The sequence below is a fragment of the Orcinus orca genome, chromosome 19, assembly GCF_937001465.1.
Source record: "Orcinus orca chromosome 19, mOrcOrc1.1, whole genome shotgun sequence".
In the NCBI taxonomy this organism is placed as follows: domain Eukaryota; kingdom Metazoa; phylum Chordata; class Mammalia; order Artiodactyla; family Delphinidae; genus Orcinus; species Orcinus orca.
In genome coordinates, this window is record NC_064577.1 from 32,158,171 (window position 1) to 32,183,462 (window position 25,292).

General features: G+C 51.8%; 1 protein-coding gene across 1 annotated transcript; it reads left to right on the forward strand.

Annotated features, from left to right (window-relative positions):
- Positions 1 to 55: 55 nt before the first annotated feature.
- On the forward strand, positions 56 to 24,063 carry GAA (alpha glucosidase). Its single transcript, XM_049701661.1, has 20 exons — positions 56 to 157; positions 3,009 to 3,557; positions 4,549 to 4,694; positions 6,367 to 6,532; positions 6,616 to 6,712; positions 7,212 to 7,331; positions 7,418 to 7,536; positions 7,623 to 7,754; positions 8,634 to 8,744; positions 9,221 to 9,334; positions 9,432 to 9,516; positions 9,979 to 10,096; positions 10,461 to 10,594; positions 19,274 to 19,425; positions 19,589 to 19,737; positions 20,750 to 20,891; positions 21,297 to 21,440; positions 21,853 to 22,017; positions 22,325 to 22,477; positions 22,887 to 24,063. The coding sequence occupies exons 2-20, from the start codon at positions 3,033 to 3,035 to the stop codon at positions 22,944 to 22,946; spliced, it is 2,832 nt and encodes a 943-aa protein (XP_049557618.1). The 5' UTR covers positions 56 to 157; positions 3,009 to 3,032; the 3' UTR covers positions 22,947 to 24,063.
- The last annotated feature ends 1,229 nt before the right edge of the window (positions 24,064 to 25,292 follow it).

Consider the following 25,292-nt stretch of genomic DNA (forward strand, 5'->3'; position numbering starts at 1 on the left):
GACGCCACCAAGCGCCCCGCCACCAGAGGGCGCATCCCCGAGGCGAGCACTCACTAAGGGCGCCTGCGCAGGGGGCTGTCACGTGACCCGCCGCCGCTGCTCTGGTGGGCGCTGGATCCTGAAGTTGCTGCTACGGGCCGGGCGTGCGTGCGCGGAGGTGAGCCGACCTGACTGCTGGACCCGGGCTGCAGTGGTCCCAGCGAACGGCGGGGCAGGGGAGGTCCGCGGCAACCCCGCAGAGTGGAGGCTTGGCGGGTGCGGGCAGTCGTGACGCCCGAAATGGGAGGGGTCGACCGATAGAGGGATTGGTCAGTGCTTTCCTACTGGAGAAGTTGAGCACACCGTGCCAGGGCCGCGCGCGGCAGGAGGCAGCAGTAACGACAGTGACCCCAGTAACATCGGGGACCCCGGAAACTCCACGGTTCCCACTCACTGCCCCCGAGCTGGGCGAGGAAGGCTGCGCTTGCCCCCGTTCACAGGGAGGAAGCTGAGGCACAGGAGGTTGAGAACCGCTTACTTCCCTCTGCCGGTGGTGGAGCTGGGCTTTGAACCCAGCTTGTCTACACCACCACCGTGGCCTGGGGAAGCAGCAGTTCTGAGACACTTACCTGAAGGCGGGGTGACCGACCCACTGGGTCAGCAGTGCCACTTGATCTACTGACCTTCAGTTCTTCCCCGTTTTCTCTCTAAATTGTCAAGCGCTGTGAGTGTGGCTCTTCCCCATTTTAGGATCTCTTCCCCTTTCTAGGCTCTCTTCCCTGTCTGTAAACTGGAAGCAGGGAAGGGCATGGGGTGCTGCCCTGGCCGTGCTTCTGGACACCTCTGCAGCTTCTGAAGTCTGGGTGGGAAGGGCTGAGGTCATTGCCCAAGAGCTCCCAAGTGAGGACCCCTGGACTCCACTCTGAGTTCCTTAGTTTCTGAGTCATTATGATCACAAATGTGTCTGGCAGGGTCAGGTGAAGCTGGGACACTATGTGGTATAAAAAAAGAGATATTAGTCTTTGTCTCCAGTCCCTGGCACACAACTTCTAAAAACCCTGGAATCTTGGGGGTGGTAAGAGTGTCTTTTATATGCTAATGAGATGACTGGGGGCTTGTAGATAGCTTCAGAATGGGGGCTAGTCCCCAGAAGGACCAAGGCAGGATTCGAGGGTGGGAACTTTCTCCTGGGCTTCCTCTGGGCAGGAAGCTCTTGATTAAGAGAGGGGGCTGGTGATAAGTTAGTCACCAGCGCTCAGTGATTTCATCATTCATGCCCTACATAATGAAACCCTAAACTAGTTGGGGTTTGGAGAGCTTCCAAGTTTGTGAACACATTTTGGTGCTCAGAGGGTGGCCAGCCCAGAGAGGGCATAGAAGCTCAGCACCCCTTCCCCATACCTTGCCCTCTGGTTGTTCCTGAGTTGTATCCTATATAATATACAGGTAACAGTAAGTGAGTTCTGTGAGTTGTTCTAGCCAGTTGTTGAACCTGAGGAGGTGAGGGGTGCTGTGTGAACCCCGGAATTGATAGTGGCTTGGTCAGAAGAGCCGGTGACAACCTGGGACTTGTGGTTAGTGTCAGAAGTGGGGGAAGTCTTGTGGGACTGAGCCCACAACCTGTGGGGTCTGCACTAACTCTGGGAGTTCATGTCAGAATTGAATTGAATTGCTGGACACCCGGCTGGTGTCCAGAGAATGGGAGAATTGGTTGGTGAGAAAAAGCTCCACGCTTTTGGTGTCATAAGTGTTGTGAATGAAAACAGTTCACTCTTGCATCTAACGTACTGGTGACCCATGGTGGCCAGAATGTTCCAGGTGACCGGTCTGTGTCTGTGACAGGCTTGGACTCTCTCAGTGACCTGGGCGCACTTCTGCCTGGCGTGTGACTTTTCCCCAACACCTGCATGTTTCTGGAGGCCATGAGAATGCAGCTCACAGACCTCCCACCACAGGGAGCTTCACTGACAGAGGCTCAGCCGCCGTGCTCTGAAATCATCACTGCATTTCCTGCGAGGGGCTGCCTCCCGGCCCTTAACACTAGGGCAGGCCGCTTCTGGGAGACCTGGACCCCTCTAATGGCCAACTTTGGCTCAAGGAACCCCAACCCTCTGGCCTTGCCCAAGCTTCCCTAACCTACATGGCAGTCTGGGGCTCTTGAATCCACAGCGCCCTCCCGCGGGGTCAGACCTGCACGGGTGTGTTGGTGCTCTCAACCCTCTCTGGCAACCTCCCCAGTTTCTCTCAGACAGATAAAAAGGACCCCCCTAATAAAATCCTTGCATGTTTAGTCCCATATCAGTGTCTGCTGCTCCTTGGAGGAGCTGGACCAGCAATGTTCCCTATAAAATATTTAGAACATACAGATAATCAAGACACAGGTAAGAACAGTCTTAGTACCAAAGTAACCAGAGTGAGGCTCCAGTGCAGCTGCTGTGACAGAGACCCAGAACCAGACCCCACACGAGCCTGACTGCAGGGGCGGGGAGGGGCTCCGCCTGCCCAGTCCTGGGGGCCAGGCTTTTTCTTCTGTGCTTGGCTGTCCCTGAGTGTTGACCTGGGCTGCAGTGCCCAAGACCCCTCACAGGCTGTATCCACATCCTGGTCAGCCCAAGAGGGACGGAAGGAGGGAACACTTCCACCCCACTGGCCAAGACTCACCTCGGCCAGTCTTCATACGGGAGCGGGACTTATCTACTGTGGGAACTTGTTTGTTCCACTTGATCTATCACGTGGGTCTTTGTGTGTTATTAGGTTATTTTTACAGACATTCTAGATGCGTTTATTTGTAACATATTAGAAGACTTCACAATGCACAGGATTCTGCAACTCCCTGTTTGGGACTTTTCTCTCCTTTTCCTTTTTCCTCCCTCCCCCAGGTCTGCCCTGCTTCCTCACCAGACCTCACTTCTAGCCTGTGCGCTGCTGGGCTGGCCACAAGTTCATGTCTGGAAGCTGCTTTGAGAGTCTCCTGAGGCCCCGGCCACTCCCTGCTGCCGTCCCTTTGAGCCTGGTTCTTCTGTCTGCAGGCCTCCTGGGCCCGCTGCCCACACATGATGAGGTGGCCACCCCGTTCCTGCCCCTTGCTGGGGGTCTGCGCCCTAGTCTCCTTGGCCATCCTGGGGCACATCCTGCTTCATGACTTCGACGTGGTCCCCCAAGAGCTGCACAGCTTCTCCCAAGAGGAGATTTACCCAGCTCGCCAGCCCAGAGCCAGCGGCCAAGGGCCCCAGCCTGTCCCACGGCGCCACGGCAGCCCCAGGGAAGCACCCACACAGTGCGACCTGCCCCCCGACGGCCGCTTCGACTGCGCCCCAGACAAGGCCATCACCCAGGAGCAGTGTGAGGCCCGGGGCTGCTGCTACATGCCTGCAAGGTGGCCTCCGGGCACCCAGATGGGGCAGCCCTGGTGCTTCTTCCCTCCCAACTATCCCAGTTACAGGCTGGAGAACCTGACCACCACCAAGACGGGCTACACGGCCACCCTGATCCGTGCCACCCCGACCTTCTTCCCCAAGGACATCATGACCTTGCGGCTGGACGTGCTGGTGGAGACTGAGAGCCGGCTCCACTTCACGGTGGGTGGGCGGGGGCTGGGCAGGGGCAGAGAGTGTGTGGACAGTGGATAAAGACAGACTCTACGGGGTGTTTGTTTATGCACAGACGTGTATTATGCCCTCACCTGGAGTCTGGGTGTGAGCAGACACAGTGCCTACGCTCAGGGAACAGTGGGCCGCTAAGACAGTCACTAGGAGGTTCTACAACATGTTCTAGGGGACAGGGCTCAGGGCAAGGTGGTGGGAGGTTAGGTCGCCCCCAGGAAGTGACATCCCAGCTGGGACATAAAGTAGGAGTCAGGAAGGGGAAAGGTGGAGAGGGAGGAAGGGGGGCTGTTCCAGGCAGTGGGCAGTGGGATCCCAGCCACTGAGGGCAGGGCCTCTTGTCTGGTTTATTCCCTGCTGCTTCCCAGCCCCTGGAACAGTGCCTGGCACATATTAGGTGCTCAGTAAAAAGTTGTCAACTGAATGAATGTGCAGACACAAAGGTGAGAGAGGCTGAAGCACGTAATTCAGTATGGCCCTGTTATTTTAACAAAGTAACTGATGGCAGCGTGGATTACTGAGTGGTGACTATGTACCAGACAAGGGCTGGGTGTTCTAATTATGTTTTCTCGTTCACCCTGTGACTAGATATGCCAGGTGGAAAAATGTTGCCAGATTCAGCAAATACAAATATGAATTTCAGATAACCCAGGAATTAGTCTTTTTTTTTAGTGTAAGCATGTCCCGTGCAATATCTGAGATGTATTTATACTAAAAAAATTGTTTATCTGAAATCCAGATTTCCTGTGTCTTACCTGGCACACCCCACAGGAGGTGCTCTCCTGGCTCTATAGACGAGGAAACAGGCTTAGGTATGTGGACCAATCTGTCCACACGCCCACGCTGTGTGCGGTCACCCTGAGACTTGAACTGATGCCTTGCTTCTCTGGAAGGTGAAGGATGGAGTGGACAGGTGTGCAGGGCAGCCAGCCACCAAGGGCCTCATGACACCGCTCTCGTCCTCTAGATCAAAGATCCCACCAACCAGCGCTATGAGGTGCCCTTGGAGACCCCACGTGTCCGCAGCCAGGCGCCGTCCACGCTCTACAGCGTGGAGTTCTCAGAGGAGCCCTTCGGGGTGATCGTGCGGCGGAAGCTGGATGGACGGGTGCTGTGAGTGCCCAGTTTCTGTGCCCACTATCTGCTGGGAGGGTTAGGGAGCTGTAGGGCATCGTCCCTGACCCTTTTGTAGTCCACCCTCCTGCTCTGGCCTCCTGGTTGTTCCTTGCCCCGCAGGGCCCTGGTGCTTACTGTTCCCTCCACCCCGAGCCCTCAAAGGCCCGTCCTCAGAAGGGACATTTGGCAACAGCTGGAGACATTTTTGGTTGTCACCACTGGGCGTTAGGGTGCTGGGATACTGCTAAACACCCTGCAATGCACAGGCTGGCCCAGAACACGGAGCGATCGGCCCAAATGTCAGTAGTGCCTCAGCTGAGAAACCCTGGTCCAGTCTAAAGTGGCAACCCCACTCCAGGCAGCAACCCCAAGCCTGCTTTATTCTTGTTTATTTATCACATACTACACATCAGTATATCAGGCATTGCAGTGATTAACTCGTCCAATCCTCATAACAACTGGGACGTAGGTGCTGTTATTATCCCCACTTTACAGATGGAGAGACAGACATAGAGAGTCCAGGTGCTTGCTGGCAGGTGACGGAGCCCAGCCCAAGCGTCCGTGCTGTCGGCCACTCTGCTCCATGTCCCTCCGGGGTTTGTGTGCCCCCACGGGACCTTACCTTTGCTTGGACCGTGGCTGCCATCTGCCTGAGGCAGGAGCCTTTCCTGTTCCCTCCTGAACCGCCAGCTCCTAGAGCAGTTCTGACCCACAGCAGAGCTCAGGGGTATTTGTGGAGAGGATAAGGGTGTTGCTTGGTCTCGCCCTCACCTCCCCCCAGCCCACCCCCCAGGTGTTAGATGCACTGAAGCATCTTTTAGACTCAAACGCTGTGGCTGTGAGTCCAAGTGTCCGGTGTCGCTCTGGCCCAGAAGCGCCCGCCCATACCCCCAGCCACGGGGTCAGCAGTTTTGCCGCGGCTGCCCGCTGGCCCTGACACTGGGCTGTGCAAGCACCTTTCCCAGGACGCATCCCATGCACTTTGCCCACATAGTCCTACACGAATATGTGCTGGCTGACAAGGCCCTGCTCTGCACCGAACTCTGCTACACGCTCAGAAGGAGGGACCTTGGACTTGCCCAAATCTTCAGAGCACTTGCCTTGTGAAGTGCATTTCTTTCTTTTGTGGCCTGTTCATTTTTTGGCCGGGTGTTGTGGACCTGCTAGCAGGACTGACATAGCAGAGGGAGGTAGAAACGGGCTGTGCAGATGCAGGGTGTGGGCTGGCTCTGCAGCTGGGGGGCCTCTCTGAGAAGATGACCTGCAAGCGGAGTTTGGAGAGAAGTTTTTTAAGCATTTTATCAGATCTTGGTCTTGAACACGCACAGACACCCACAGGCAGGTGAGCAAAGTCTTAACACGGGCTGGTGGGGTGCGGCAGGAACTTGGCCCATGAAATTAGCCGTGATGCGTCTGCCATGCAGAGAGGGACCCTGTACGTGGTTTTTGCCTTCCTCTTGATCCCGTGGAACCTCGGGGCACCCTAACTGCCCCCGGCTGGGCAGCTCCACGATGTCTGGGAGCAGTTTGGCCCTCCTGGGAGGTGCTCAGGGCCACGACTCCCAGGACTGTAAGGGTTTTGGGCAGCCCTTGCCCAGCACTTGCTTGTGGTCAGGGCTCGTGGGGCCATTGGCTTCTTGTGCGAGGCCACCTGGTCTCTTCCTGGCAGGCTGAACACCACAGTGGCCCCCCTGTTCTTCGCCGACCAGTTTCTGCAGCTGTCTACCTCCCTGCCATCCCAGCACATCACGGGCCTCGCCGAACACCTCGGGCCCCTGATGCTCAGCACCAACTGGACCAAGGTCACTCTCTGGAACAGGGACGTCGCCCCTACGGTAAAGGGGCGGCCAGGGAGGGGTGTGCGATCGGAGGGGCTTCATGGGCCAGGACGTAAAGCAGGGTGTCTGCCATGTCCCAGCCCGACGTGAACCTATATGGATCTCACCCTTTCTACCTGGGCCTGGAGGATGGCGGTTTAGCTCACGGGGTCTTCCTGCTGAACAGCAATGCCATGGGTAAGCAAGGGGGTACTGGGGCCCTCCACATCCCCCAGCCAGTTCTGCTGCTGAGCTGCCGGCCAGGGTTTCCCTGGTGCAGCCACACCCCCTCCTTCGTAGAGGAGGCTGGGGCTCTCTGCACCTATCTGACAGGCTGGAGGTAGAGGAGGAGGCAGGGGGTCGGGTCTCGTACACTGTTCCGAGAAATGACCATTGGGCTGTGGCCTCTGCCAGCTCTGTCCTTCAGTGCCTCTAAGGTGGGCTCTGGGACCTCTGACCTGGGTGGGGTGGGGCTGAGGCCAAAAAAAGGGGCCCCAGGCCCAGCTGCTCAGCGTCTTCCTGTCCTGCTCCAAGGATCTCAGCAAGCTGGGCTCAGAGTGACTGTCCCAGGGCCCCCAAGCTCCCTGTGGGAGGACCCCGCCTCTCCAGCGGTGGTTTGGCCCATTGGTGCAGTGCCGAAGGCCCTGGGCAAGGGGGGTGAGTATTTGTCTCTGAGCCCCAGGGCTGCTTCCCCCAGATGTGGTCCTGCAGCCCAGCCCGGCCCTCAGCTGGAGGTCGACAGGCGGGATCCTGGATGTGTACATCTTCCTGGGTCCGGAGCCCAAGAGCGTGGTGCGGCAGTACCTGGACATCGTGGGTAGGCCTCTCCCTGGCCCTGGCCCTGGCCCCCGGCCCCTCCCTCCCCAGCCCCTCCTGCCTGCTCACAGTCGCCTTGGCTCCCAGGCTACCCATTCATGCCACCGTACTGGGGCCTGGGCTTCCACCTGTGCCGCTGGGGCTACTCCTCCACCGCCATCACCCGCCAGGTTGTGGAGAACATGACCAGGGCACACTTCCCTCTGGTGAGTGCCGGGGAGGGGCCTGGGGCCCCCAGGGTGGGGCGGGGGCAACGAGCCTGGGTCCCGACCACCCTGTGCTGTGGCTGCAGGACGTCCAGTGGAATGACCTGGACTACATGGACGCCAGGCGGGACTTCACTTTCAACAAGGACGGCTTTGGGGACTTCCCGGCCATGGTGCAGGAGCTCCACCAAAGTGGCCGGCGGTACATCATGATTGTTGTGAGTGCCTCCTCCCCTCTTGTGCCACAGGAAGCAGGCTCTTTTGGAAGGAGAGGGGCCCAGTGTCTGGTGGCTCCAACTTTCAGTGGCATCGTCCTCATGGTGGCCATGGTCACTGAGAATGTTTCTGACGGTCTTTGATATCGAGGGAATATCAGGTTTATAGACTTGACTCCTGCTATCCAGTCATGTCCCTGGAGACATCTGTCTGTGGCTCAGGATCCTACGGCTGTAGGTTACTTGAACAGCTTAAAGCAAGGGCCGGGTGGAGCTGTGTGCCAGGGCGGCTGGAACCCCAGTAGCTCCGTGAGACTCCTGGCCCTGCCTCCCTGCAGTCAGCTTGTGGGAAGGAGGGCAGGATCTGAGTGGCTCAGCAGACAGACACACTTCCCTGGGCCAGTCCCTGCAGCCAGAGAGGTGTGATTCAGGGTCTGGTACAGCTGGGGGGCCGGAGGAGGGGAGGGGGAGCCAAGACAACCCCTCAGGAGAGGAAATCCGTTTGGAATTGGGCTGATGGTCATTTCCATCCCTGCAGCCCCTCTGAAGGCAGCAGCATCCAGGTCCACTCAGAGCAGGGAGCGGGGAGGGCAGACGCAGACCTTTTCTTTTTTTATTCAAAATGAAATAAACGCTCCCTGTAGAACGTTTGTGAAACTCTGGGCCCTTAAAGCAAAAGTAACGCCTGCATCCAGGTGCGCCCTTTTTGGCAATGGGGGCGGGGTCACGTGCACGTCCATGCACACGCAGCGCGTTGGCGCATCCAGGGCACATCCACCTGTGCCTCGTTAACGTTTATGGAGAGCATTTTCCCGTTTTCCCAGCGATGGGTGCCGAGGCTTTGGGCATTTCTCTCTCATTCTGACTGGTTTCTCTCCCCAGGATCCTGCCATCAGCAGCTCCAGCCCTGCCGGGACCTATCGACCCTACGACGAGGGTCTGAGGCGGGGGGTCTTCATCACCAATGAGACTGGGCAGCCGCTGATTGGGCAGGTACAGCAGGGCCTGGGGGGCGAGGGGGAGAAAGCAGGGGTCCCTGGGCAGTGGGGCTGCAGGGGGGGCGGCAGTGACAGCTGGGGGTGACAGTGGCCCCTGACAAGGAAGACCACCCTGAATCCTTTTGTCAGGGGCCCTTGTTTGCGGGCAGCTCAGAAACAAGCTCCACAGATGCTTGCGGAGGCCTTGGGGTCCTCCACATCCTCTGGGCCCCCAGGGGCTTCCTGATGGTTCCCAGGCCTTCCCGGTGGGTGGGGCAGGCCCAGAACCAGGAGGAAGGGGGTCGAGCCTGAGGGGAGGCTGGCAAGGCTCCCAGCAGTGCAGATTCTGGGGCCTCTCCCCGTGCTCCTCCCCTTGCAGTCCACCCATCCCTGGGTTAGATGAGTGAGGCTACGGCTCTGCCTGCAGTCAGGACAGACAGGGCCTCCGTGCAGGCTCCAGGGGCCCTGTCTCCCCTCTGGCCTTTCGTCCAGGTGTGGCCCGGACTCACCGCCTTCCCTGACTTCACCAACCCCGAGGCCCTTGACTGGTGGCAGGACATGGTGGCCGAGTTCCACGCCCAGGTGCCCTTTGACGGCATGTGGATCGTGAGTGTGGCCCCACCCTTGGGTGTCCGGTGGCCTCAGGGACCGGCCCCACTCTCTGTACCAGGCAGGGCACCCACCCCCAGGGCCTCTCTTGCAGGACATGAACGAGCCATCCAATTTTGTGAGGGGCTCAGTGGATGGCTGCCCCAACAGCAACCTGGAGAACCCGCCCTACGTGCCAGGTGAGCTGCCTCCACCTGCCGGCCCCCCAGCACTAGTCGGCTGGGGATTTAATGGCTCAAATCAGGGATTTCCTTCTCTGGTCTGGGAGACTCAAAGCTCTGGTTTCTGAGAAGCTGATGGGCAGCGGCCAGCCCGGGAAAGGCAAGGGGTGCCCTGGGAGTAAGGTTCATGTGGGGAGACCCCAGCCACGTGATGCTGACTGGGCATGTGCAGCTGAGGCGAGACCCTTCAGAGGGGGTATTTCAGGCTTTGGCAGTCGGACAGGGAAAACAAAATGGTTAGGAGCAGGCAGACATGAAGTCTGGGCGTGCAGACCACAGCCTGCGGCATCGCCTTGTCCTGTCCTTGGAGAAGTGGAGACTGTACAGGGACGCACCCCGTGTCCCAAGGGGTCTCTCAAGATGTGGGGGGCACCAGCCTGCCGGGAGGAGGCTCCAAGGAAACAGCCCCCTCTCCTCCAGGGGTGGTTGGCGGGACCCTCCGGGCAGCCACCATCTGCGCCTCCAGCCACCAGTTCCTGTCCACACACTACGACCTGCACAACCTGTACGGCCTGACCGAAGCCTTCGCCTCCCACAGGTGAGGGGCCAGGGTGCAGGAAGGAGAGGAGGAGGCCCTAGCCATCCCTACATCCCACCCCCGCCCCCCACCCCAGCTCCATGCCTGGTGCCTCAGAGGAAGGGCATGGTGACGAGACAGAGAGGCCAGGGCTGACCAGGGCCTCTGGCCCCCTTGAGTTTGTCCTCCCCGTGACACGTGCATCTTCGAGGGTAAGTCAGGTGGCAGGGCTGACTGCCTGGCAGACAGTGGCGGTGACCTCAGCAAGCCAACTCCTTGCTCCCAGCTTGTCCTTCCTGCTGCACTGCCAGGCACTCTTGTGGGCAGTGGTGGGGCTCCTGGTGACCCTGCTCAATGCAGCTCTCTGTGCCCCTGCTCCACCCAGGGCTCTGGTAAAGGCTCGGGGCATGCGCCCCTTTGTGATCTCTCGCTCCACCTTTGCCGGCCACGGCCAGTACGCCGGCCACTGGACAGGGGATGTGTGGAGCAGCTGGGAGCAGCTTTCGTACTCCGTGCCAGGTGAGCACACCTGTCAGGAGGGGTGCAAGGAGGGGAGGGTGGGCGTGTTTGCCCAGAGCTGGGTCCTCAGAGAGATGCTGCTGCAGTGGCATGGGGCCCGTCGCCAACTCATGTGCCATTGGACTCACCTGTGGTGCCCCTCTTCCAATGTCCCCATCTCGGATTCATGCTAACATCAGAATGTCCCTTCTGGTGACCACATTCTGAGCTGCATGAGATAGCATCTGAGCTCAGTCCAAAGGGTGCCCCCACCCCTCTTGTCTCAGTGCCTGGCTCCATCCTGCAAAGAAAATTTTGATTTTTGTTCCAAGAGCTCTGATGCTACAGACAGATCTTAGGCCCAGGGATGGCTCAGGAGCCCTGGGGAAGGGGATAGAGGTGACCCCAGAGGTCACAGATGAAAAGAGCCTCCACCAAACCCCCGGCCTGGAAGTGCTTTCATAGTCGCAGGCTTGCTTCCATGTGCGATGCATCTACAGAGCCTCGGGCCACAGGGATGTCCTGCCGAGCTGAGCTCTCGGGTGAGAAGTCCATTCCTCCTTCACAAAGTGGCTGCTGGCTCTGCCCACGGGTGCCGACCGGCTCTGATTTTCACCCTGGGGCCAGCATGGTGGGTCGAGCCTGAGCACATGCAGGCCAATCCACCCCAGAGCCGGATTCCTGGGCTTTGTGTCCACCTGTCTAGTTCTTGGGTTTCAGTTCTGGTGTGAGCTGTTGTTACCAAGCTAAAATAAGGCTGTGCAGCTCCCAGGACCTGCTGTGACCCAGACCAGCACTGCTCACAGCCCCAGGCTGCGCCCCATCCTGCCCACTGGGCTTCCAGTCTGGGTCCTGGCTCCCGAGGAGATGAGGAGAGGGTAGCCCAGCAGCCTCTAGTCCTGCCCAGGGGTGGTGGGATTGGCACGGGGCCCAGATGCTCTGGAAGCTGTCTGACCCTTCAGCAACTCAGGGGACTCACTGACCCTCTGCTGTAACGACGTACCACACCCCAGGTGATTTAAAAACAACAAACTTATTCTCAGACTGGAAGTCTGATCACGGTGTCGGCAAGGCCTTGCCCTCTCTGAGACTCTAGACAGAATCCCTCCTTGCTTCTTCCAGCTCTTGGTGGTTGCCAGCAGTCCTTGGCCCTCCTTGGTTTGAGGCTGTGTCACTCTAACCTCTGCCTTTGTCATCTCTCGGTCTTTTTCCTGTGTCCTTGTCTTCACATGGTGTTTTCCCTCCTCTTTTCTTTTTTAATATAGTTCCCTGGGCTATACAGTAGGACCTTATTGTTTATCTATTTTATATTTAGTGGTGTGTATCTGCTAATCCCAAGCTCCTGATTTATCCCTCCCCCACCCCCTTTCCCCTTTGGTAACCATAAATTTGTTTTCCATGTCTGTGAGTCTGTTTCTGTTTCGTAAATAAGTTCATTTGTATCATATTTTAGATTCCACATATACCTGATATCATATGGCATTTGTCTCTAACTTAGTATAATAATCTTTAGGTCCATCCATGTTGCTGCAAATGGCATTATTTTCATTCTTTCTTATGGCTGAGTAATATTCCATTGTATATATGTACCACATCTTTATCCATTCATCTGTCAATGGACATTTAGGTTGTTTCCATGTCTTGGCTATTGTGAATAGCGCTCCTATGAACACTGGAGTGCATGTATCTTTTTGAATTGTAGTTTTGTCCAGATATATGCCCAGGAGTGGGTCACATGGCAACTCTATTTTTAGTTTCTTAAGGAACCTCCATACTGTTGTCCATAATGGCTGCACCATTTTACATTCCCACCAACAGTGTAGGAGGGTTCCATTTTCTCCGCAACTTCTCCAACATTTATTATTTGTAGACTTTTTAATGATAGCTATTCTGACTGGTGTGAGGTAATACCTCATTGTAGTTTTTTAAGATTTAATTGTATTTATCTTTGGCTGTGTTAGGTCTTTGTTGCTGTTCGCGTGCTTTATCTAGTGGCAAGCGGGGGCTACTCTTCATTGCAGTGCATGGGCTTCTACTTGCGGTGGCTACTCTTTTGTGGAGCATGGGCTCAAGGCGCGCAGGCTTCAGTAGTTGTGGCACTCAGGCTTCAGTAGTTGTGGCGCACAGGCTTAGGTGCTCCGTGGCATGTGGGATCTTCCCAGACCAGGGATCAAACCTGTGTCCCCTGAATTGGCAGGCAGATTTTTATCCACTGTGCCACCAGGGAAGTCCCTTATTGTAGTTTTGATTTTGCATTTCTCTACTAATTAGTGACGTTGAGCATCTTTTCATGTGCCTATTGGCCATCTGTACATCTTCTTTAGAGAAATGTCTTTTTAGGTCTTCTGCCCATTTTTTGACTGGGTTGTTTGTTTTTTTGATGTTGAGCTGTATGAGCTGTTTGCATATTTTAGAAATTAAGCCCTTGTCAGTCACATCATTTGCAAATATTTTCTCCCAGTCCATAGGTTGTCTTTTCATTTTGCTTATGGTTTCCTTTGCTGTCCAAAAGCTTATAAGTTTAATTAGGTCCCATTTGTTTATTTTTGCTTTTATATCTATAGCCTTGGGAGACTGACCTAAGAAAACACTGCTATGATTTATGTCAGAGAATGTTTTGCCTATGTTCTCTTCTAGGAGTTTTGTGCTCTCATGTCTTACATTTAAGTCTCTAGGCCATTTTGAGCTTTTTTTTTTTTTTTTTTTTTTTTTTGCGGTACGCGGGCCTCTCACTGTTGTGGCCTCTCCTGCTGCAGAGCACAGGCTCCGGACGCGCAGGCCCAGTGGCCATGGCTCACGGGCCCAGCCACTCCGCGGCATGCGGGATCTTCCTGGACCGGGGCACGAACCCGCATCCCCTGCATCGGCAGGCGGACTCCCAACCACTGCGCCACCAGGGAAGCCCTTGAGCTTATTTTTGTGTGTGGTGTGAGGGAGTGTTCTAACTTCATTGATTTCCATGCAGCTGTCCAGCTTTCCCAACAACACTTACTGAACAGACTGTCTTTTCTCCATTGTATACTCTTGCCTCCTTTGTTGAAGATTACTTGACCATAGGTGTGTGGGTTTGTTGCTGGGCTCTCTGTTCTGTTCCATTAATCCATATGTCTGTTTTGTGCCAGTACCACACCGTTTTGATTACTGTAGCTTTGTAGTATTGTCTGAAGTCTGGGAGGGTTGTGCCTCCAGTTTTGTTCTTTTTCCTCAGGGTTGTTTTGGCAATTCTGGATCTTTTGTGGTTCCATATAAATTTTAGGATTATTTGTTCTAGTTCTTTAAAAAAGGTCATGAGTAATTTGATAGGGATTGCATTAAATCTGTAGATTGCTTTGGGTAGTATGGCCGTTTTAACAATATTAATTCTTCCAATCCAAGAGCATGGGATATCTTTCCATTTCTTTGAATCATCTTCATTGTCCTTTATCAATGTTTTGTAGTTCTCAGCCTATAAGTCTTTCACCTCCTTGGTCAGGTTTCTTCTGAAGTATTTTATTTTTTACCTTTTGGCTGTGCTGTGTGGCTTTGTGGGATCTTAGTTCCTCAACCAGCGACTGAACCCAGGCCCACAGCAGTGAAAGCGCCAAGTCCTAAGCACCGGATCACCAGGGAATTCCCCAAAGTATTTTTTTTTTTGATGCGATTTTAAAAGGGATTGTCTTTTTACTCTCCCTTTCTGCTATTTCATTGTTAGTGTAAAGAAATAACAGATTTCTGTATGTTAACCTTGTATTCTGCTACCTTGCTTTATTTATCAGTTCTAGTAGTTTTTGTGTGGAGTCTTCAGAGTCTTCTATATATAGTATCAATGTCATCTGCATATAATTACAATTTTACCTTTTCTAATTTGGATACATTTTATTTCTTTTTCTTGCCTGATTGCTGTGGCTAGGATTGCCAATACTATGTTGAATAGAAATGGTGAGAGTGGGCATCCTTGTCTTGTTCCAGATTTTAGTGGAAAGGCTTTCAGCTTTTCACCATTGAGTATTATGTTGGCTTTTATTATGTTGAGATATGTTCCCTCTGTACCCATTTTGGTAAGAGTTTTTATTGTGAATGGATGTTGAATTTTATCAAATGCTTTTTCTGCATCTATTGAGATGATCATGTGGGTTTTGTCTTTTGTTGATGTGGTGTATCACATTGATTTGCATATGCTGAACCATCCTTGCGACCCTGGGACGAATCCAACTTGATCGTGGTGTGTTATCTTTTTTTATGTGTTGTTGGATTCAGTTTGCTTTTATTTTGTTGAGAATTTTTGTATACTAATCAAAGATTTTGGCCTGTAATTTTCTTTTTTTGGTAGTGTCTGTCTGGTTTTGGTGATGGTGGCTTCATAGAATGACTTTGCGAGTGTTCCGTCCTTTTCAGTCTTTTGGAAGAGTTTGAGAAGGATCAGTATTAGTTCTTCTTTGTATGTTTGGTAGAATTCACCAGTGAAGCCATGTGGTCTTGGGCTTTTGTTTGCAGGGAGTTTTTTTAAATTACAGATTCTATATCACTTCTAGAGATTGGTCTGTTCAAATTATCTATTTCTTCTTGATTCAGTTTTGGTGGGCTGGATGTATCTAGAAACTTGTCCATTTCTTCTAGGTTGTTCAGTTTGTTGGCATGTAATTGTTCATAGTATTCTCTTATGGTTTTTTTTTTTTTTTTTTTTTAATTTGGCGGTACGCAGGCCTCTCACTGTTGTGGCCTCCCCCGTTGCGGAGCACAGGCTCCGGACGTGCAGGCTCAGCAGCCATGGGGCACGGGCCCAGCCGCTCCGCGGCATGTGGGATCTTCCCAGACCGGGGCATGAACCTGCGTCCCCTGCATCGGCAGGCGGACTCTCAACCACTGCACCACCAGGGAAGCCCTCTTATGGTTTTTTATATTTCTGTGGTATCAGTTGTTATTTCTCCTCTTTCATTTCTTACTTTATTAACTTGGGTCCTCTCTTTTCTTCTTGGTGAGCCTGGCCAGAGGGTTGTCAATTTTGTTTACCCTTTCAAAGAACCAGCTCTTGGTTTTATTGATTTTTTTTCTATTTTTTTAAAATCTCTATTTTATTTGTTTCCTCTATGATCTTTATTATTTCCTTCCTTCTGCTAACTTTAGGTTTTGTTTGTTCTTCTTTTTCTAATTCTTTTAGGTGGTAGGTTAGGTTGAGATTTTTCTTGTTTTTTTTTTTTTTTTTTTTGAGGAAGGCCTGTATCATCATGAATTCGGCTTTTGCCGAATCCCACAGATTTTGTTTGGCTGTATTTCCATTATCATTTGTTTCAAAGTATTTTTAAATTTTCTCTTTGATTTTCATCATTGACCCATTGGGATTTTTTTGTTGTTAGTTTCTGCTTTATAACAAAGTGAATCAGTTATACATATACATATGTTCCCATATCTCTTCCCTCTTGCATCTCCCTCCCTCCCACCCTCCCTATCCCACACGTCTAGGTGGTCACAAAGCACCGAGCTGATCTCCCTGTGCTATGCGGCTGCTTCCCACTAGCTATCTATTTTACGTTTGGTAGTGTATATACGTCCATGCCACTCTCTCGCTTTGTCACAGCTTACCCTTCCCTCTCCCCATATCCTCAAGTCCATTCTCTAGTAGGTCTGTGTCTTTATTCCTGTCTTACCCCTAGGTTCTTCTTGACATTTTTTTCTTAAATTCCATATATATGTGTTAGCATACAGTATTTGTCGTTCTCTTTCTGACTTACTTCACTCTGTATGACAGACTCTAGGTCCATCCACCTCATTACAAATAGCTCAATTTCGTTTCTTTTTATGGCTGAGTAATATTCCATTGTATATATCTTCTTTATCCATTCATCTGATGATGGACACTTAGGTTGTTTCTATGTCCGGGCTATTGTAAATAGAGCTGCAATGAACATTTTGGTACATGACTCTTTTTGAATTATGGTTTTCTCAGGGTATATGCCCAGTAGTGGGATTGCTGGGTCATATGGTAGTTCTATTTGTAGTTTTTTAAGGAACCTCCATACTGTTCTCCATAGTGGCTGTACCAGTTCACATTCCCACCAGCAGTGCAAGAGTGTTCCCTTTTCTCCACATCCTCTCCAGCATTTATTGTTTCTAGATTTTTTGATGATGGCCATTCTGACCAGTGTGAGATGATATCTCATTGTAGTTTTGATTTGCATTTCTGTAATGATTAATGATGTTGAGCATTCTTTCATGTGTTTGTTGGCAGTCTGTATATCTTCTTTGGAGAAATGTCTATTTAGGTCTTCTGCCCATTTTTGGATTTTTTTTTTTTTAGTAGCATGTTGTTTAGTCTCCATGTAATTTGTTCTCTCTGTGGTTGATTTCCAGTTTCATGCTGTTGTGGTCAGAAAAGATGTTTGAGATAATTTCTATCCTCTTAAATTTGTTGAGGCTTGTTTTATGTCCTAGTATTTATATAGTCTATCCCAGAGAATAGTCCATGTATACTTGAAAAGACTGTGTATTCTGGGGTTTTTTTGGATGTAATGTCCTGAAGATATTAAGTCTGTTTTATTGTGTCATTTAGGATCTCTGTTGTCATACTGATTTTCTGTCTGGAAGATCTGTCCATTGATGTCAGTGGGATGGTAAAGCCTCGTGTTATTATTTTTATTCCCATCAATTTCTCTATGTCTGTTAGTATTTGTTTTATGTATTTAGGTGCGCCTATACTGGGTGCATATATGTTAATGAGTGTAATATCCTCTTCTTATATTGATCCTTTTATCATTATATAGTGTGCTTCTTTATCTTTCTTTATGGCCTTTATTTTTTTGAAGATACAGAATTATATTTAATCATTTTTTGTTGTTAATAAAAGTCATTTTGAATGTTCACTTTGACAATCAAAGATCCCATTGCCCTTTAGCATGGTGCAGCCCAAGGTTACCTGTGGTTACTTCAGGTAACCACACTACAGTCAAGGGCACCATCCCCCTCTCATCTTCAACTCTGAGCGAATAATAGCCCACATGCACACCCCTGCCACTTAAGTTTCTAAAGATTCCTATTAGCAGAGGAATGAGAACCCTGTCATCTAGGAAATTTTAGTAGCACAGCGTCTAAAGAAATGGCAGCTAATAGCTACAGTAGAAAACAGTAGCTAGCAAATTTCATGCATGGGTCAGAATTCTGTATTTTTATATTCCCATCTTAGTTTAAAATACTAAGCCCCAATGACCTGTAACGTGAGAAAGAGTTGGTTACACCTGGGTCACTGATAAGAAAACAAGATCTCTGAAAATGTTGTATGGGCTTTGTTTTAAAGTCTGTTTTGTCTGATACGAGTATTGCTACCCCCGCTTTCTTGTCATTCCCATTTGCATGAAATATCTTTTTCCATCCTCTCACTTTTAAGCTATGTGTGTCCTTTGCCCTAAAGTGGGTCTCCTGTAGGCAGCACCTTGTAGGCTCTTGTTTTATTATCCAATCTGCCACTCTGTGTCTTTTGACTGGAGCATTTAGTCCATTGACATTGAAGGTGATTATTGATATGTGTTTATTGCCATTTTAAACCTTGTTTTCCATTTGATTTTGTATTTCTTTTTTGTTTCTCCTTTTATGGTTTGATGGTTTTCTTTTGTATTTTCCTTGTGTTCTTTTGGTTTTTGTGAATCAATTTTATGTTTTTGATTTGTGGTAACCTGTTTTTCAAGTATGTTAACCTGTTACTATATCTCTTGCTTTAGACTGGTAGCCATACAGGCTCAAACACATTCTGAAAAAAAAACCTATATTTTATTACTCCCCTCCCCCACATATTATGATTTTGATGTCCTCTTACATTTTCATGTTTATCCCTTTGCTGTTCATTGTAGTTATCATTGCTTTCACAAAAATATTTTTGATTTTTTTTTAAATCTTTGTACTGGCTTAGGTGATTTACTTTCCAATTGTGATTTTCTTTTTCCTATAGATTCTTGCTTCTTTTCTATTTAGAGAAGACCTTTCAGTATTTCTTTTAGGATAGGTTTAGCATTGCTGTATTCTGTTAGTTTTTGCTTGTCTGAGAAATTCTTTATCTTTCCTTCTATTCTAAATGATAACCTTGCTGGGTAGAGTATCCTAGGTTGCAGGTTTTTCCCTTTCAGGACTTTGAATGTATCTTGCCACTCCCTTCTGGCCTGCAACCTTTCTGTAGAGAAAGCAGCTGATAGCCTTATGGGGTTCCATTGTAATTAACTTTGTTTTTCTCTTGCTGCCTTTAGAATCCTCTTTAACTTTTGCCATTTTAATTATGTCTTGGTGTAGGTCTGTTTGGGTTCATCTTGTTTGGGACCCTCTGTGCTTCCTGTACCTGGTTCCCTCTTCTGATAAGGTCACCAGTCATGGTGAATTAGGGTCCACCCTAACGTCCTCTTCTCAACCTGATTACATCTTCAATGACCCTATTTCCAAATATGGCAACCAGGGGTTAGGACTAGAACTTACTTTGGAGGGAAATACAATTCAGCCCTAACGGGTCTAGTTTGCCCTGCCCACCCTGTGAGCTAGGGAGCAGATGCGGCTTGTCATTCTGCTGACCACAAGTGCAAGGTGCAGTGGCCATTGGTGTACTGACCATCAGGTGGGGGCTGGGTGGGAAGGGCTTTGGGAGGGATCCTTGCCTCCAGCCAGTTCAACAGACATGTCTGTCAGGCTCCTTGGCCCTAGACTGCTCCTACTGTAGCAGCTGGAGGCCCATCTGACTCTGCCCTCCAGAAATCCTGCTCTTCAATCTGCTGGGGGTGCCCCTGGTGGGGGCCGACATCTGTGGCTTCCTGGGCAACACTTCGGAGGAGCTGTGTGTGCGCTGGACCCAGCTGGGGGCCTTCTACCCCTTCATGCGGAACCACAATGGCCTGAACAGCCTGGTAGGGCGGGGGCAGCAGGGGAGGCCGTGCCCTGGGGAATGCCACTTTCTGTGCCAATGAGCCCAGCACTGGCTGGCCCAAAGTGCTGGGTCTCCTGGGGTGGGGGGACCTCGGAGTCCATGGTCCTAGATCCCAGGTGCTTCCTCCACTCCCTCCACTGCAGCCGCAGGAGCCGTACAGGTTCAGCGAGACGGCACAGCAAGCCATGAGGAAGGCCTTTGCCCTGCGCTACATGCTGCTGCCCTATCTCTACACGCTGTTCCATGGGGCCCACGTCAGAGGCGAGACCGTGGCCCGGCCCCTCTTCTTGGAGTGAGTGCCTGGGTTGGGAGTGATGGCCTCCGGCCCACTGACCCCAGGGCAGCTAACCTGCTGCAGGGGGTGTTCTGGGCACTGAGAGAGGAAGGAGGTTGCAGCAAAATCTGGGCACTCCCCACTGAGGTGCCCCCCTGAACCCCCAGTTCCCACCCATTAGATTCCAGCTCAGGGCAGGGAGCACTGGATAACGGAAAAACCCAGGTTGAACACTGAGTACAGACCAGGCCTCCCAGATGGTAAAACAAGTTATAAGACTATCATGATTGAATCCATCTGGGGCTTAAGGGGACAAGACCACTAAAGAAATCCAATAGATATCCCCCAAGTAGGACTTAGTATATCTAAGAAGTTACCGTACCATAAAATGGCACCTCGAATCAGAGGATTAAAGGATCCTCCAGTAGTAAGGTAATTAGTTAGCTATTTGCAAAAATCAACTTACTTTCCACTCATCTGTACAAACCTAAGTTCCAAATGATTACGTAGTTAAATGACAAAAATTAAGCTGTAGAAAAGCTGCAGGAAAACAGAAGTGAATGCTTCTCTATGACCTGTCAGGAGAGGGCTTTTTAAGCATCAAAAGCAAAAAAGCAAAGGGAAGGAGGTTTCATTTAGGAAAAAAAAGTAACACTTCTTTGAATATAAGCAGAAAAATATTAAAACTGCTCTGAACATAGATTGTCAAGGCAATCGAATGGGAGAAAACATTATCAATAAAATGACAGTCACTGTCCCTAATGTACAGAAACTCAGACCAGGGGTAAGAGCCAGATAGACATGTGGGCAAGAACACAACTTGCAAACAGGGAATGTGAACAGGTCATGCCCAAGTAGTCGGGCAGGGAGAGGTTATTCTTGGCTCCTGCCTTGACTTAAGCTGGCCAGAACCGGCCCTGCCACATGTAACCCAGGTCCTCTGGCTCCTGTCCATGCCTCCCCATGGGTCCCTTGAGCCCACTGACCTCAGAGGTCACCAGGCCCCCCTGCCCATCCCTCCTGTTTGAAGGTTCCCCGAGGATCCCCGCACCTGGACAGTGGACCGCCAGCTCCTGTGGGGGGAGGCTCTGCTCATCACCCCGGTGCTTAAGGCTGGGAAGGTTGAGGTCACTGGCTACTTTCCCCGCAGCACGTGGTATGACCTGCGGACGGTGAGTCCTGGGGCCCTGAAACTTGGGAGGACGGGGGAGATGGAGCGGGTCTTCCCTCCAGCACCATCCGTGTGGACCAGAGTGAAAAAGGAGTTCTGGCTACATGAGGGCCCTCACCTGGGTGCTCCATCAGCATCATCCTGTGTGAGCCTTACAGGACCCATTTTCCAGATGGAGAAACCGAGGCTGAGTGGGTGACTTGCTACTGAGCTGAGCTGGGACTCCAGTTCTGCTCCCAAACTCCTGCCCCTTCTTGCGTCCTCTGACCTGCCCTACCCGAGCCCTGGCTCAGGCCTCGCATGCTCTGTCCCCACCATGTGGCCAGATCTTTGCTCTCAGCTCCTGACAACAGCACAGGAGCTTGGCAATGCCCAGGACCCTTTGTGACATGACATCCCCCTCCAGGTGCCAGTGGAGGCCTTTGGCAGCCTCCCACCCCCTGCACCCCTCATGTCTGCCATCCACAGCGAGGGGCAGTGGGTGACACTGTCCGCCCCACTGGACACCATCAACCTCCACATCCGGGCCGGGCACATCATCCCCATGCAGGTACTTGGGCAGGGCCCCTGATCCTATTTGTCCAGCCCTGGGGTTGCTGGGACCCCACATGCCTCTGTTCAATTGGGGGTCAGCCCCCAGGCAGAGATGATCCTTCTGAGGGTTGAGGATGAGCTGGGCTGGGGAAGGACAGGATACATCCTTGCACTCACTTGCTCCCAGGCCTGGTGAAGGAGAGGCCTGCTTCATTGGCCTTTCTCAGAAAACTGTCAGTCAGTCTGCAAACCTCTCTGGGCCTCACGTCCTCTGAGGTGTCCACGGGCCTCCAAGCCGCTTGGCCGTGGGCTGTCCTGCGGATCGTGGTTTCTTCTAGCACGGCACTGTCCCAGCCTAGTGCTCCTCACGCCTGGGTCTGGAGGCCTCCACCAGGTTTAGGACAGTGACGTGGGCCACCCCCTCCCAGGGCCCTGGCCTCACAACCACAGAGTCCCGCAAGAAGCCCATGGCCCTGGCTGTGGCCCTGACTGCAAGTGGGGAGGCCCGAGGGGAGCTGTTCTGGGACGATGGGGAGAGCCTAGGAGTGCTGGACCGCGGGGCGTACACGCAGGTCACCTTCCTGGCCACGAACGTGAGTTCTGGGATCCGCCTAGGCTGGGGGCTGTCTTGGGGTGATTATCCTGACTTGGTGAGGGGAGCTGGCCTGGGGTCCTGGGATGGCCACCTGTCCCTGGGTCAAGCAGACTGAAGGGGAGAAGAGCCTGTAGGCCAACTGCCTTGGCTGGAGTTCCCTGCACTGCACCAGTGTCCTAGGGTTTGCACGGGGTGTGCTGCCGACCTGCCCTCCCCATCTGCTGTCCAGAGGCCCTGCCCTGGTGGGGCTTCCTGCCCCAGGCCATCTGCTCACACCTCTGGTCCTGTCTCTCTGCTTCGGCCAGAACACCATCGTGAACCAGCTGGTGCACGTGAGCAGTGAGGGGGCTGACCTGCAGCTGAGGAAGGTGACCGTCCTGGGGGTGGCCACAGCCCCCCAGCAAGTCGTCTGCAATGGCGTTTCTGTATCCAACTTCACCTACGGCCCTGACACGGAGGCAAGAGAGCCTACATTTGAGGCCAGAAGGCCTGTCCCTGAGGGTGGGCGAGGGGGCGGGAGGTGCCTGCTGAGCTGGCATCATGGGATTCCCTGTCCAGAAGGGAGAGGACACTCAGGCCTTACAAGGGGCGGAGAGGAACTGATCCTTGCGGGGAGGAGTGGGAAGGTTCAGTCCGCTCGCACTTCACATCTTTTCCCTGCCTGTGTCCACACTATCGGCCCCTGGTTAGAGGTCAGCTCATTTCCAAAGCAAATTAAGGCGGCCACTGCCAAGAGTGCTCAGAGGGAACAGAACGAGACGCTCCCAGGGCTAGGTCAGACCCCATGTCCACCGTCCACCCATGTCCACAGTCTGCTGTCTGCCCCACCTCTGTTGCCAAGCAAATTTTCCTATTTCTTGTCCCCAGACCCTGGACATCCCTGTCTCGCTGACGATGGGAGAGCAGTTCCTCATCAGTTGGTCTTAATCTGGGGCCCAGTGGTGTGCTGCTCCTTTACAGACCTCCCGGCAGCCCAGCACCTGCACCCTCAGTCGGCGGTATGTGGGCCTTGGGTCAGAGCACTTACCCCGAATCGCATGTCACTGACATCCCTGAACACCCGGATCTGCTTGTGAGTCTGCCCCCCAGGCTCTGGGCCAGCAGCTCTTCTGAGTCTTCTGTCCAGATCCCAGTCGGGTCAGTGCCCTGAGGGGTGGTGCCCTGTTTACTGGAAGATTTGCTTCGGTGTAGCCTGTCACTGTGACGCATGCAATGTCCGTCACCACTGCCTGCCTGTGACGCAGAGGTGGTGCTTGGTATGGGGTGGTACCTGCACCCCAAGGTCCTGGCTCTGACCTGATGAAAGCAGAGCTGGGGGGGCCGCTGCAGACTGCTTTCTGGGCAGCTGCCCCCGACAACAGGGGTGGAGGCTGTCCACCAGTCTGACAAGTGGGCCTAGACACTCGGCAGAATTCCCAGGACTTGGGGATCCCTTAATCTGAAGTGCAATTATTTTTAATAAAAGGGGCATTTGCAATCAAGCTTCTGCCGGTCCTTCTGAGATTCAGGGTAAGGAGGATGTGTCTAGAGGCCCTGACACAGAAGCAGGACTCCTTCCTTGATGGGCCCCTGGACGTTCCCAGGCAGGGTGTGCATATGTGCTGTACTGTGCATGCTCAAAGCAGCACCCTCACGTCCCCACCTCACACCCTAGTATCACCCATCTCTAAGGTGACTGGAAAACATCCAGCCAGGCCTGGTGTCAGTCATGTGGTGGGAGATACACCCTCCCCCCAACCCTGCCCAAGGGCTATGCAGACTAAGCTGCTACCCCCAATACCTCCGTTCCCAGGCAACAGCTGGTCTCCTTTTGGTCACTATAGACTAGTTTACATTTTCTGGAATTTTATATAAATGGAATCATATAGCATGTATTTCTTTTGGTCTAATTAATTAATTACTTTGAGATTTATCCATGTTGTGTGCTTTTTAATTGCCAAATAGTTTTCCATTGGCTAGAGGTGCCACATTTATTAAATTTACATGGATGTAAGGATTGTTTTCAGTTTTTGACTATTGTGAATAAAGACGATGTAATCATGGACCAGTCTGTGAACGGACATGTTTTCACTTCTCTTGAGCAAACACCGCAAGTGTGATATGGTCAGGTCATATGGAGGGTGTGTGTGTGACTGAACTGTTTTCCAAAGTGGGTGACACACTCTGCACTCCTACCAGCCTTGCTGTCGCTTGGTGTGGTCTGTATGCTCATTTTCAGCTGTTCCAGTGACAGTGGATCTCGCAGGTCTGATTTGCAACTGAAGATGGCGAGCATCTTTCATGGACTTGTCACCCATAAATCTTCTCTGGTGAAGTGTCTGTTCAGGTATCTTGCCCATTTTTTACTTGGATTTGTTGACCTTATTATTGAGTTACAAAGTATATTGTTTTTCCAATTGCTACCATAACAAATTACCACAATCTCTGTGGCTCAAAATAACACATTTATTCTATCACAGTTCTGTAGGTCAGAAATTTGACACGGTCAGCTGGGCTAAATTAGGTGTCAGCAGGGCAGCTTCTTCTCCAGAGGCTCCAGGGGAGAATGTGCTCCCCTGCTCGTGCAAGTTGTCGGCAGAATTCAGTCTCCTGAGTGTATGGGTGTGAGGTCCACATGTCCCTGTGGTTGAGCCAGACGTCCTCCTCAGCTTCTAGAGGCTGCTCCATATCCTGGCTCGTGGCACCTTCATCTTCAAATCCAGCAATGGTGGGTTGAGTCCTTCTCACCCCAGAGAATCAATCCTGCCTCTTCCATTATACCACTCTCTGACCCATGGTAGCCCAGAGCATTCTTGACTTTAAAGGGCGCATGTGATTAGATAGGGTCCACCTGGATAATCCAGGATAATTTCATCTCAATCTTTAATTACACCTGCAAAGTCCTTACCATTTAATGTAGCATATTCACAGGTTCCAGGGATTAAGATGTGGGCATTTTGGGGGGACCACCATTCTACCTACACTTAAAGTTCTTGATATTTTCTAGTTTAAGTCCTTTGTCAAGTATATGCTTTGCAAATATTTTCCCCCCTTGCTCATGCCCTTTCTGTCTTTAAGTATAATTTTAGAGGAGGAAGTATAAGACTGCCCAATTTCTGAGGTATAGTTCACATACCACACAATTTTACCACTTTAAAATGTACAATTCAGTACTTTTTAGTACATTCACAGAATTGTGCAGCACTTACCTCTGTCTAGTTCCACATTTTCATCACCCCCAAAGAAGCCCTGTCCCCTTTAGCAGTCACTCCCTGTTTCCACCTCTCAGCCCCC